Raw genomic sequence first — 13,736 nt, 5'->3', positions numbered from 1 at the left:
AGTGAAATCAAGAGGACTTCAAGAAAGACTCTTAAAGGAAGTATATAGTAGAAATATCGAATCCTAAACAAGAGACGACAGAAGAAGTACATGCAATGAAGAAATCTACATGAAAGATGAAAGAAACAACTAAAGATAAGGTAATATATTGTAAACGTCGTGGTTATATGCATACTGAACAAAATCGTCCTGCTAAAGGTGGTAATCTTCGTAAAAAAATTAAACCATTTGACGAATGTATGTAGAAATAAATTTAGTAAAAATAAAGGTTTAAAGTTAATTGAAGTCTATGAACAAGTATATAAACAATGTAATATAAAAAAAGGTAAAGGGAAAAGAAATATCGAGAAATAATAAAGTGTCACTCCAAAGTTATCAAATAAAAAATGGTTTCGTGTCTTTGACCTTAAAGATGGATTTTATCAAATTAAACTTGAAGAGGAATCTTCTAAATTGTGCACATTCATTTCACCATTTAGATGTTATAAATTTAATAGAGCACCATTTCGTCTTAATTCAGTCCCAGAAGTTTTTCAAAAATATATTTCTAAATATTTTGGTGACTTGAAAGGAGTGATAATTTATTTTGATGATGAAAATGAATTTGGATGCACTCCATGTTTTTATAATGGACATTCCTCTGAATGTACAAACGCTCACGGTTATTCTAAATTTCAAATGAAATCAACTTTTGCTAAGAATAGCGAAAGGTGGACCGCTGAAGATGAGAATAAAAGAAGCACTGCAGTGCAATTTAATGCTTTGAGTCAAAATTTAGGTGTAATTACGAAGCGATTTACTTTTTGGCACCGGATAGATTTTTGGGGGACCAAAGAGCTTCTTACAATCAACTTTTAAAGTTTTCATTAAGAATTGGCGAAAACAACCCGATTCCTAAAACGGCTGATATCACGTTAGAAGGTTCTGGATCTTATATAAGAAGCGCTATTTTCGCGCAAAGAAATCCTATGCCATCTGTTCAAACTCAAGAATATAAATTCCGTTTACATCAAGATCCCAAATTTGGTTGGCAACCGAAACATTCCGCGAGTGCTTTCGTTTCCATCCTAACAAATTTAACCGCGATTAAAATTCGTGGCACATACACACCCGGAGGAGTTGGATTTTTAAACAATTTCCGTTTGGAGACTGCGTCGAGAGGAGTCGCTGGAAAACCAGCGAATTGGGTTGAACAATGCGAATGTCCCGAAGGATATGTAGGCCAATTTTGCGAATCTTGCACTCCCGGATACAGACATTCCCCGTCTTTAGGAGGACCTTTCATGCCGTGTATTCCGTGTGATTGCAACAAACACGCCGACATTTGCGATTCGGGAACTGGAAAATGTATTTGTCAAGATAAAACTGCCGGGGATAACTGCGAAATTTGCGCTAAACGATATTATGGGAATGCTCTTGGAGGTAATTATGAATTTGATTTAATTGCGTTTGATTGATTTTGGTTGGTTTAGGTACCCGAGATGATTGTAAACCTTGCGGTTGTCCCAATGGAGGTGCTTGCATTCAACTTGACGAAGAATTGATTATGTGTATTGAATGTCCTTTGGGATATACTAGGCATCGTTGTGAATCTTGTGCTGATGGTTACTTTGGGGATCCTTTAGGCAAATATGGACCTCCTAGCGAATGCCAGCAATGCGATTGCAACTTTAACATCGATTTAAACGCAATTGGAAATTGTAATACAACAACTGGAGAATGTCTTAAGTGTGTTCATAACACAGGGGGGCCTAGATGCGATAAATGTTTATCAGGTACAATTAATTTTTTTCAATTTACAAAATTTATATTAAATTTCTTTTAGGATTCTTTGGTGATGCTTTAAAGTTACCTAAAGGTGATTGCCAGCAATGTGAATGTTACGCACTCGCAACGTTGGAAGGACCAGATGGAATTCCAATTTGCGATCAATTCAGTGGGACTTGTAGTTGCAAAAATCATGTTCAAGGAAGAAATTGCGATCGTTGCGAAATCGGTTATTTCAACGTTAATAGTGGGGAAGGTTGTGAATCTTGTAACTGCGACCCTGTCGGTTCAATAAACAACACCTGCAACCTCTACAATGGTCAATGTAACTGCAAACCGGGAATAACAGGATTAAGATGCAATCAATGCGAAATATACAAATACGGATTTTCATCGGAAGGCTGCAAATCATGCGATTGCGACCCTATTGGATCTAAAGAGCCCCAATGTAACCACTTGGCCAATGTCCTTGTTTCGATAACGTTGAAGGAAAAAGATGCGATCGATGTAAAGAAAATAAACACGATCGTCAAAGAGGTTGCATTGATTGCCCTGACTGCTACAACCTCGTTCGAGATGAAGCTCACGCTCATCAAAAGAAGATAGAACATCTTAGAACGATTATCGACGACATCGAAGGAAGCCCAACCGTTGTTTTTGATGACCAATTCGAAAAGAAAATAAAAGAATTAAAAGCTGAAGTCGAAAGATACTACCAACTAGCTAAAGATGGCACAGGGGGTGACGGAGATAAAACAATTTCCGAAAAACTTAACGATATTAAAGAGAGACAAAAAGAAATATCAAGGATTTTTTATCCCAAATCGATGAAAGCTATGTGCTCCAGATGAATTGAGGGAAATAGTTGAGAGTGTTAGATAGGGCAAGAAAATATAGTATAAGGTTTAATCCAGAAGATAAATTACAACATTTTGGAAATGAAGTGAAATATTTTGGTTTTGTACCGTAAAACGGGGTTACTTTGGCAGGTTTTGACCTATTTTGGTACACTAAGCCACAAACCGCTAGGAAAATTAAAATTTTAAAAATTGCATCGTGCCTTGTGTATAATTAACAGTAGATAATCCTAAAATGGTATGATTTTATCAACCCATATCGGAGAAAAAAATCTTTTTATGGAGTGCCAAAGTAGGCAGAAATGTGGGGTTACTTTGGTAGTACATAAAAATCCTATTTGCGCTAAAGTAGGGGCTATTTAAAGCCTTCTTGGGTGACCTGGGAGGCGGTTATGTTGACCCTTCAACTTGTTTTGAAGAGTCTCGCGTAAAATTTTGAAGCGTAAACTTGCCGCCCCTAATGGCCGCCAACGCATTTTGAAAGTCACTTTCACTATAGTTCTTATAGGTATGCGCCCCAAATTCTCTCTGATAGTTTCTAGGCATTTTTACTTACTTTAGACCTGCAACAACACAGAACCACTGAAAAGAAAAGGATAAAATAAAGAAATAATAAAAAAATATATACAGGGTGTATCTGAATGACGTGCCCAAACTTCAGGGAGTGATTCTTTATTTTAAGGGTACTTTCTCATATAAACTATCAGCGATTTCGACTCCCCTGCGGAGCTACGCCCCTTCAAAAATGGCAAAAAATTTTGGTTTATTTTATTTTTCCCGAAAACCATTAACACCAAGAAAATGAAATTTGGGAAATATGTTTAGCTTCTAATAGGGCATGTTTCGAGCCTATTTGTACTTTCAATCTTCCCTTCTAAGTTACTAAACATAACCACCCCCGTTCAATTTTTGTCTAGATATTTTTTATGACGATGATAAATACATTGGAAATATTTTATTTAGATAGACGAAAATATTCTAAAACTTTTTTGCCTCTCTGATGTTCTTCGAAAAGTTAATAGTTTCTGAGAAAAAAATTAATTAAGCAAACACTAACTGTTAAGCTGTAGCGTTGTTAATCGAAAGTTGGAATGAATTATTAAAGAAAAAATCTTAGCAGGCTTAGCAATCTTTGTCAGAAATATTTTTGACGTTTAAATGTCAGTGGTTTTCTTACTATTATTATTGTTTTATTTAAAATTTTGAAACGTCGAGTGAACGAGCGTAAATGCTGTAGAACTTTATTCATAAATTAATTTGAAAAACAATAATAATAGTAAGAAAACCACTGACATTTAAACGTCAAAAATATTTCTGACAAAGATTGGAAAGCCTACTAAGATTTTTTCATTAAAAATTCATTCCAACTTTTGATCGACAACCCCGTTGTTGAACGGGCAGTGTTTGCTTTATTATTTTTTTTCTCAAAAATTAGTCGTTTTTGGAAAAATTTTAGAGAGACAAAAAAGTTTTAGGATACTTTCATCTACTTATGTAATTATTTTTTTTTTATGTATTTACCCTCTGCATAAAAACATTTTAGCAAAAATATAAAGGGGGTGGTTACGTTTAGTAGTTTAGAAGGATAGGTTGAAAGTCCAAATAGGGTGAAAACGTACCCTACTACCAGTTAAACATATTCTCCAAATTTCGTTGCCTTTGCGTTTATGGTTTTGGAGAAAAAAAAATTTAAACCAAAATTTTCCGCCATTTTTGGAGGGGTGTAGCTCCTTAGGGGAGCCCAAGTCGCCCATGGTTTATATATCAAAGTACCCTTAAAATTGCCTAAAGAATCACCCCCTGAAGTTTGGGCATATCATTCAGATACACCCTGTATAAAGACGTGATAAACTGCCAGAGTAACCCCGTTTTACGGTATTTAACGAATTAGACCTCTAAAACCTTACTTAAAACGTCCAAACACTAAAAAGGAATTGCAATAGATTTTAGCCATTATAAATTATCTTAGAAATTTTATACCAAATCTGTCTAAAATAATATTCCCATGACCCCGTTTAGAAGTTTGCTTAAAGCGAATACTGAATGGTTATGGAATAATTCGCATACAAAAATATTTGATAAAGTTACAACCCAAATAAGTGAAGCATCCTTATTGGCTGCTTTTGACCCAAAAGTAGAAATTGAGTTGCAGTGGGATGCATCCAAAGATACTCTTGGATGTTGTCTATTGCAAAAACGAAAACCAGTAAATTACGCCCAGATTGAAAAAAAAACTTTTATCTATAACTATTGCAATTGCTAATCCATATTTGCGCGATTTGGTAGTCCAGCTCTCATAGTAGCTAATAATGTATCATGGAATTGTTCTATTAAAACAAGCTGAAAAAGCAATAGGCATAGTAAAGAAGACGATGAGAAAAGCTAGAGAATCCAATAGTATTTCAAATTGTTTCTGTTGAATTTCTGTAGTTCAACTACAGAAATCTTTCTGTAGCTGCAGGATTGAAATATTCGCCATCACAATTGCTTTTTATTTATCAAAACGTAAAAGTAAGTAATGAAAGTGAGTAATAAAAGGGAATTGGAATTTAAAAGAATTAAATAATAAAATGTTAAGCAAATAATAAATAAGAAACAACATGATAAAGCGATTATTGTTAAAGTATTGAAGACCCCTAGAGGTCATACTTAATTAAAACCGAAAATAATAAGTATTATAGAAGAAATGTCTTTTTTATAAAAGATAGGTACTACCTGAGCAGTACCTGACCCTATTCCTCTAAATAATGATTCTGATGTAGAGATAATCCCAAATGAAATAGAACAAAATGAGAATAACGAAACACCAATAACAACTAGTAACTAATAACAACAAACATAAATCCACCAGCTGACTTAATTTGTAAAGATATTTATAATGTTAAGTTTAAGTTGACTGCTGCAACAAAGCTGATTTTAAATAATAAACAGTATTACATTCTACACCTGTTTTTATATTATTGTATAAAAGACAATAATAAACAGGAATGGGAATTAGATAAGAGTAGGAACCAGAAAGTGAATGACATATTCAAGGAAAGAGGAAATACATGGAGATAGGCCAAAAATAAGACAAGAAACAGAAAGCTGGAAGTGATACTATAAAAACTACAGACACTTAACAATATAAGAGAGACCGATATATATATTATAATTATTAAGGGGGGAAAATAAAGTTACCGTTTGAGCTGTTGAATAATTTGTTGATGCATCGCTATTTTCTTGTTCAACTTTTCCTTCTTCAACTATACTCAAATCGACAGGAATATCCGGACTAATATACCAATAATTATAAGAATTAAATTGATTTAAATCTCCATCATCCTTCTTAATTATCGTTTGCTCATCCTTCTTAACAACATCCCTTTTCTCAATAGTTCTTAAATCAACATCTTCAACACCAACATCATCCAACAGAATCTCAGTCCCAATAAAGTCTTCATTATTGAACTCCTTATTATTCTCAAAACAACCCTCCTCGCTTTTATTACAATCACTCCTAAAACTTAAGACCGCGTTTTTCACCGTTTCAACAATCTCTTTAATATCTTCATTTTCTTTAATTGTCCCCGTTGAAAACTCTGCCAAAGACGAAGATTGATTGACTAACGTTTCGTCGTCGTCCGTAAAAACATCGTCGGCAATCACTTCGCCGTATAAAGCTTTCGAAACGACGTTATAACTTTTTTGGATGATAACATCTTCGAGTTTTTTATCAATATCGGTTACTTCGACGGATGTTGAGGATTCGGTTGATTCATCATCTTCGGACATTGGAATGTCGATTGTTATGTCACCCGCTTCGCGGACGTCGTAATCGTCTAAGCAAGGATCTTCAAGTGGATTAAAATTGAACATGTTTTTGACGACGTAATCATGTAACATTTCGAATTGGCGGTGACGAAATGTTGTTTTTATTCTAAATGTAACAAAAAAATAATAATATGTAATTTAATAATGAAATAATTTGAGTAATTATATTTTTGTATTCTGGATTAATCAGATTTATTTTAAAATGTCTTCAAATTTTATGTTTCAGAAGACCATCGTGAAAATATCATCATTTTGTTTTTAATTTTTATTAATTTATCTTTATTAATTACCTAAAATCAGTTCCATCTGTATTGACATAAATTTGTTCGCCAAGATTGCCATATAATGATATTGAATTAGCCGGATCGGCAAAAGTTGATATAAATGGACCTAAAGTTTGAAAGGCCGACATTCGCACCCATCGACTTGAATCTTTCAGTAGATTGACGAAAATCGGCACCAAAGAGGTTCTTCGAATTTCTGGTGGACAACCGTAAGAAACTGAAATGGCCATATCCGCGCAGACTTTTCGTACAGTCCATTCCGGGTCGTTACATAAATCTATAAAACTTGGTAACTAAAAAAGAAAAGTTAATATTAATGCTTAAACGTTGATTAATGAGATATTACCAAAACTTTTTCGTAAGCATTCTTCCCAACGACCGAACAAAAATTATGAAATTGAACAGCACATACTCTTCGTATTGTAACGTTTTTGTCGTGGCACAATTCCGCAAAACGGTCAAGCAAAACCCGTTCTGTAACTTCCGGTCCAAGGAAAGTCGCAAGTTTACTCATTAACTAAAATAAAAAGATAAGAAAACAACGACGATTAAATATTTTCTTTTAATAGATTAACTTTAACAAAAATAAAGCGATAATTATAAATATTTATATATAAAATACAATAAATTTTACTCAAAATGCAATATACAAAAATATATTTCCATAGAAATCAGGGCGTACCTACTTACTTTTCCCCACATAAAATGCAACATGTCAATATAATTTGACATCACACTAAAACCTCGATGGAAAGGATTAATAGAGGGAAGGCAGCGTCTGTTATAGCTCAATAAAAATATACAATGATCTAGTGCTGATTAACAAATAAACTAGACTAATACTAGCACTAGAACTAACACTAGACGGCTGGTAGGTAGTAGGTAGCGCTAGTTAGCATAAAATATCATTATGTTGCATACTTTTATTGAACTAAAACTAGAACTAACACTAGAACTAGAAAGTTTCGGGTTTAGCCGTCTTTAGAGACGTGTGGCTAAACCCAAATGATTCTAGTTCTAGATATAGTGTTAGTTCCACATAGTAACAGTGTTAGTGTAAAACTAGAACTAACACTAGACCTAGAACTAGAAACAAACCCGAAACGCAGCACTAGATTGTTATATATTTTTATTGAACTAAAAATACAACTAACACTAGACCAAGAATTAGAATCATTCGGGTTTAGCCGTCTTTGGACACGTATGGCTAAACCCAAATGATTCTTCTTTTAAGTCTAATATTAGTTCTAGTGACAATGCACGTGTAAAACTAGAACTAACACTATACCTAGAACTAGAATCATTCGGGTTTAGCCGTCTTTACAGACGTGTGGCTAACCCAAATAATTTTTGTTCTAGGTAGTGTTAGTTCTACATAATAACAGCGCTAGTGCAAAACTAGAATTAACACTACATCTAGAAATATTTGGGTTTAGACGTCTTTAGAGACGTGTGGCTAAACCCAAATGATTGTAGTTCTAGGTATAGTGTTAGATCTACATAGTAACAGTGCTAGTGTAAAACTAGAACTAACACTAGACCTAGAACTAGAAATATTCCAAAATTTTCTAGTTCTAGGTCTCTATTGTCTAGTGTTAGTTCTAGTTTTAATTGTTATGCAACGCTAGATTGTTGTATATTTCTATTGGACATAAAAACGTCACCTTTTCCAAGCAAAACTTTTCCTTTGCAAAAGTACCCAATTACCTGTAGTATTAAGCTATGTTGCATTTTATGAGGGACAGTGCAAGTACAGGGTGGGCAAATTTGGGTGTTATTATAGGCTATCTCAGAAACTATAAGAGATACGAAAAAAGTAGGTGCCATGTCGCGATCTCTTTTTTCGAGACTAACCCAATTCCGCAAACACCAAACCTCTATCTTCTTTTGTTTTTAAGTTATAGCCAAAAAGTCAAATTTTAGTGATTTTAAAAAATGCTCATATTTCGTTTATTTTTGAAATTAGAGAAATGAGGTTGATACGTTCTTAAGACACTTTTTTAAGTAGAATATACTGCCGTTGAAAAATTTTAAAAATAATTGATGATTTTTGAGATACAACACAAAGTTGTATTTTTTTAAATGCAAACTATACTTGATTATAATGTTAATGAAAAGAGCATATTTTTAGCTTTTCAATGATGTATTGCACGTATAGTGTATTTGGGGAAAATAAGCGTCATTTTTTAATTCTAAAATATTAAAGATTAATATTCAAAATTTTAATTATAGTAGGCGAGGAAAACGTTAAATGCCACTTAGTTACTATAGTAACGTGAGTTTATTAATCATTTCATTCATGAATTTTTCGAAACAAGTTTCCCGCTTAAAAATTCCTCATTATCTTTAAATACATAAAGCGATAAAATTAAAAAATGATTCTTTGAAATGAAATGGAAAGTCCGCTGCCCAGTTTAACATCCCTAATCTTCCTCTATCTTACCCAATTTCAAAAGAAAAGGTTGCTAATATGAAAAAACTTCTAAATCTCATGGTTGGGGAAAACTGGGAAGATACTAAATACCGAAGATTTCATTCATTGATACCCAACTGTTCTAACCTTACAACCAGTAAGTTTAGTAGAAGATGACACAGTCTGTGACTGTTTAGTTCCTGAAGTTGTTGTTCATATTTAATTATTCATTAATGAATACGTTTATTGTATTTTTAATAAACAAACTTTATCCACAAATAATATTTTATTGGTGAACAAAGTCAGGGATAAGACACTGCGAAATTTAAATCAATTATTCAAAGTTTTTATTCGTTGGTACAAAACCAACTTTATCCTGCATAATGGTACAAGACCAACTTTCTATCATATTCGTGTAAAACCATATAGCAATTAGGTAGTAATTAGTAATTACTGTCCGAACCCGCCTACTATAATCAAAATTTTTAACTTTAGCGCTTAGTATTTTGGAATTGAAAATTAACGCTTATTTTCCGCAAATACACCATACATGCGATACATCATTGGAAAGCTAAAAATATACTCTTTTCATTAACATCATAATCAAGTATAGTTTGTATTTAAAAAAATACAACTTTGTGCTGTATCTCAAAAATCAAATATTTTTAAAATTTTTCAACGTCAGTATATTCTACTTAAAAAAGTGCCTTAAGAACGTATCAACCTCATTTCTCTAATTTCAAAAATAAACGAAATATGAGCATTTTTTGAAACCACGAAAATTTGACTTTTTGGCTATAACTTAAAAACAAAAGAAGATAGATGTTTGGTGTTTGCGGGATTGGGTTTTTCTCGAAAAAAGAGAAGACATGGCACCTACTTTTTTCGTAACTCTTATAGTTTCTGAGATAGCCTATAATAACACCCAAATTTGCCCACCCTGTACATACTAGTTTTGCAACTAAGGTTACTGCATTCGTATATTGCGAATTATATGAAATTTCCGGTATATTTGTTGTACGTTTTATTTCTTAACGCTCATCAAAGCTGGCTGTGATATGTTCGTTCACCACATCACAACCACTTGACGAGCATCAAAAAACATCAAAGGAATTATTTCATCATAACATTAAAATAATACGAAGAATTACAAACACGAAACGTTGGTTTTCAGCGATGTTCCGCTCATCAAAGCTGGCTGTGATATGAGCAGACATCATTTCACAACCCTTTGATGAGCGAAAAAAACACCTACTTAAATGATCCACCTTCAAATTGAATAAAATTTGGTTGCTGAAATTGTTAAACGGCTTAACTCGTCAAAATGGCTGTGATATCACTATCAAATGCTAAGATTTCACAACCAAGTTGACGGTTGAGACGTCAACTAAACACTTCTTCATTAATGTTGATGATTTTTTGATGGTTGTGATGGTGGCAGGAGAAATTGTTGATTGTAGAACAGTCCCAGCTCATCAAAGTGGCTGTGATATCTTGCAAATAAAAAGAATTCACAGCCAAGTTGATGACTGGGTCAGCTCCGATTTAAGTTGACTTAATCTAAGAAATTTAAGTAGCGCATCTTCATAGTTAAAAGTTTATTTATTACTCAACTGTGCTCATCAAAGCTGGCTGTGATAGAGTGCACAAAATCTAACAACAGCCAGACTTTGACGAGCAAAGGCAAGCAAAGTAATACATACAATAAAATGTTGTCCATAATTCAAAAGAAAGGAAATAATAAGTTCTTCAAATGAGGTAGGAAAACTAGCAAATATAATATTAGAATTAAATTGTATGGTATTGAGTTGGTAAATAAATCAACATTTCCTTCAATGTAGCAATGATTCTGTGTTGTTGACTGAACTCTCCTTGATTTGAGATAAATAAATGAACTCAATCTTTCAGACAACTTCAGCAATCGCCGAAAATTATGGTACAATTTACATTGATGAGGAACAATGAAAATCTCTTACATAACCAAAAATTATCTCTAAGTATCATTCATCAGGTTCCATATAAGATTCAATTTGTACCTTTCTTCTTCTTAGTTGACATTTAACAATCAACATTGGATTACATGATTATGGTCTGTCCATTCATAACAATTATTTGCTCATTGGATCCAAATAAAACCAACCGGCTCATTGTTATGGTATTCAATATACAGAGAAAACTATTTAAAAATGAATAAAATATCAAAATAATGGGATATTCTCAAAAGTTTTTTGCACACACAAATGTTTTATGTATGGTTTATCTAGCCATCACTGCAGCATTAATCCTTTCCCCCTCAAGTTCTTCTAATGTGTTTGGTAGTGGGGGATATGTAAATAAGATCTTTAATGTGCCCCCAAAGCAAGAAATCACAAGGCGTTAAGGTAATCAGCATGGCCCAGATTTTATGATCCAAATTGAAAAAAAAATTTCATGGACCTAGTTTCGTGTTCAACAAGATTCATTCACTTCATTTTACACAAAAAAATTCTTAGACATAATCATACTGTTAGTTATTTCAAGTGTATGTAAACCCTTAAGCTAATACATGATTTATATAATTCAATGCTTTTACATAATTTTACAAATATCAACCAAATGAAGCAGTAGTTTAATAATACTCTTGTTTAGACATAATTCTTGTTAAACCAATTCGTTTTAGTTTCTAAATATGATATTCATCTGTACCATATCACAAGGTTTAGCAGCTCTACATGATAAAACAATGTAAAAAGCAGATTTTGACATCATATTCTAATTGGTTATTGGATAATTCCTTATTTATATCCACCTCACTCTCTTCATATTTTACTTGAATTGTTGTTTATCTTGATTCCACTCCTGCATCTTCAGTGGTACTTAAAAAAATATAATAATGTTGTATGTTTTCTTGGTAAATGTTATAATCCTAAAATTTTGTTTGATATTATTATTGGTATACTAAAACAATTTGAAAGTTCATGTAAAAATTAATATACGCAACCCAATAGCATCTTCTGCATTTTTGGTTGCATAACAATCCGGTTATTTTTGTTCCATATAGGTTAAGTTTATGTTTCATTTAAAACACATACAAAAAAAAATACTAAATTGTTTACATTGCATCATTAATACACAAGATTAATTAAAAACAATGTAAAGAAGTAATAAAAACACATTAATTAAGTACATGTCAACAAATTTGAGGTTATGTTGATAACTTAATAATAAAATAATTATAAAGATATCGTTGTTGTTTGCCCCGTTTCATGAAAGACAAGGTAGTGAGAGGCAAACCAGCATTAAAAAAACATCTCACTACCCATGTCTTTCACGAAACAATTAGCAATTTTAAAGTTCCATTATCAATCATAAAAATTATCTAATTTAAATTGGGCTTAGTTATCGAAACTGATGCATACCGTCAAAGCAGCGGTGATGATAGTACTTTCAATTCCTTTATGAGGACCTTCTCTATCCCTGGATAATGCGAGAACCGTAGGACACACCTTTACTTCGATGTCTCTCAACGAAACCAACTCCAACTTTATCATCGAGAATAAGGCAGTTTGGACGCATCTCCATACATCGTCGTTGTCGGCTCTTAAATTCCTTACAATTACCGGTAGTAAATACTGGGACGAGATGTTTTCGAGGGCTGGTATTCTTGCGGAACATTCTTTCGCTATAACCGCTACATTTGGGATTTGTTTCAAGTATTCTTTGCGAGCGAGATCTAAATTAAAACAAAAATATTAAGATTAGTATTAAGTTATTTTGAAAAAGAAAGAAAAAAGAAAAAAAAACCGGCATTTATCCACGAGGTAAAAAAAGAGGAGTAGGTGTGCAAATGGCGGGAGATATTCGTTTAATAATTCCCCATTTTAACGAACACGTTTAGAAAACTCACCTCCTTAGTATGTTGTGAACACTTTGACGCAGCAATGCGGCGCAAAAGCATCCGCAAAGCGAATAAAAAAAAACGCGGCGATGCACAAGCACGCGGTTCACCACCATCTTGAATTGAAGCCAAATATGGATACTTGCAGGTTATCCACCGGAACGTAAAAGCGATTTTCGTCGGACGTACGTTTCGACCGTTTAAAATTTGATCGCGCTTACGATTACCGTACCGAAACCGAATCAATTTGTTGCGTTTCGTTTCTTTTTTACGATTCAAAACGGTTATTTCAATGGGAGAAAACGCGGAGAAGAAACGGCACGCACGCACACCTTCTCGACTCTCCGCCTCATCGAACGGTTTTCGCTCGGTGGCCGCGAGAGCGCGCTCTCGACGGTGTTTCTGCGTCTCACGTGTATATACTCGACGCGAGCGCCGCGCCGTCCGTCTTTCTCCCTTTCTCGCCCTTTCTCTCTCTCTCTCACGCTCTCGCTCCATCTCGTTCTCACTTGGCGAACACGAAAACGTCGTCGTACTCAGGGATCGTTGCCCGCTCGTGTAGTACGAGCGCGTTCATTGAGTTTTGCTGCGGCACCGCCCCAACAACAACCCAACCTGAGAGAAGGACCTAAAGCGTTCGCTTCGACGCCGTACGACGACGTTTTCATTCTCCGTCTCTTTTACACACTCCATCTATTTTTTTCCTTCCTTCTTCTTCCTTTACT

The 13,736-nt window shown here is 33.8% G+C and overlaps 2 protein-coding genes across 11 annotated transcripts in view; one reads left to right on the top strand and one right to left on the bottom strand.

Annotated features, from left to right (window-relative positions):
* The window catches only part of LOC111416512 (serine/threonine-protein phosphatase 4 regulatory subunit 1-like), a 94,062-nt gene that overhangs the window by 6,514 nt on the left and 73,812 nt on the right, over window positions 1-13,736 (bottom strand). For 9 of the 10 annotated variants that reach the window (XM_023048555.2, XM_071201596.1, XM_071201601.1 and 6 more), the window contains 4 exons: window positions 12,533-12,846; window positions 7,068-7,238; window positions 6,728-7,014; window positions 5,805-6,543 (listed from right to left, as the gene is read on the bottom strand). In XM_023048555.2, coding sequence (XP_022904323.1) covers window positions 5,805-6,543; window positions 6,728-7,014; window positions 7,068-7,238; window positions 12,533-12,846 — 1,511 coding nt within the window. Of the gene's footprint in view, window positions 1-5,804; window positions 6,544-6,727; window positions 7,015-7,067; window positions 7,239-12,532; window positions 12,847-13,020; window positions 13,353-13,736 lie in introns of those variants that run through there. The other variant, XM_023048560.2, reaches the window with a different exon arrangement.
* LOC139428890 (laminin subunit gamma-1-like) lies at window positions 632-2,575 on the top strand. Its single transcript, XM_071193876.1, has 3 exons — window positions 632-1,422; window positions 1,473-1,775; window positions 1,826-2,575. Exons 1-3 carry the CDS (start codon window positions 969-971, stop codon window positions 2,371-2,373), a joined length of 1,305 nt encoding a protein of 434 aa, XP_071049977.1. The 5' UTR covers window positions 632-968; the 3' UTR covers window positions 2,374-2,575.

This window comes from Onthophagus taurus, chromosome 1, assembly GCF_036711975.1.
Source record: "Onthophagus taurus isolate NC chromosome 1, IU_Otau_3.0, whole genome shotgun sequence".
Taxonomy (NCBI): Eukaryota; Metazoa; Arthropoda; class Insecta; order Coleoptera; family Scarabaeidae; genus Onthophagus; species Onthophagus taurus.
Note: the sequence above shows the minus strand (reverse complement) of the source record. Positions and strands in the feature narration are given on the sequence as shown.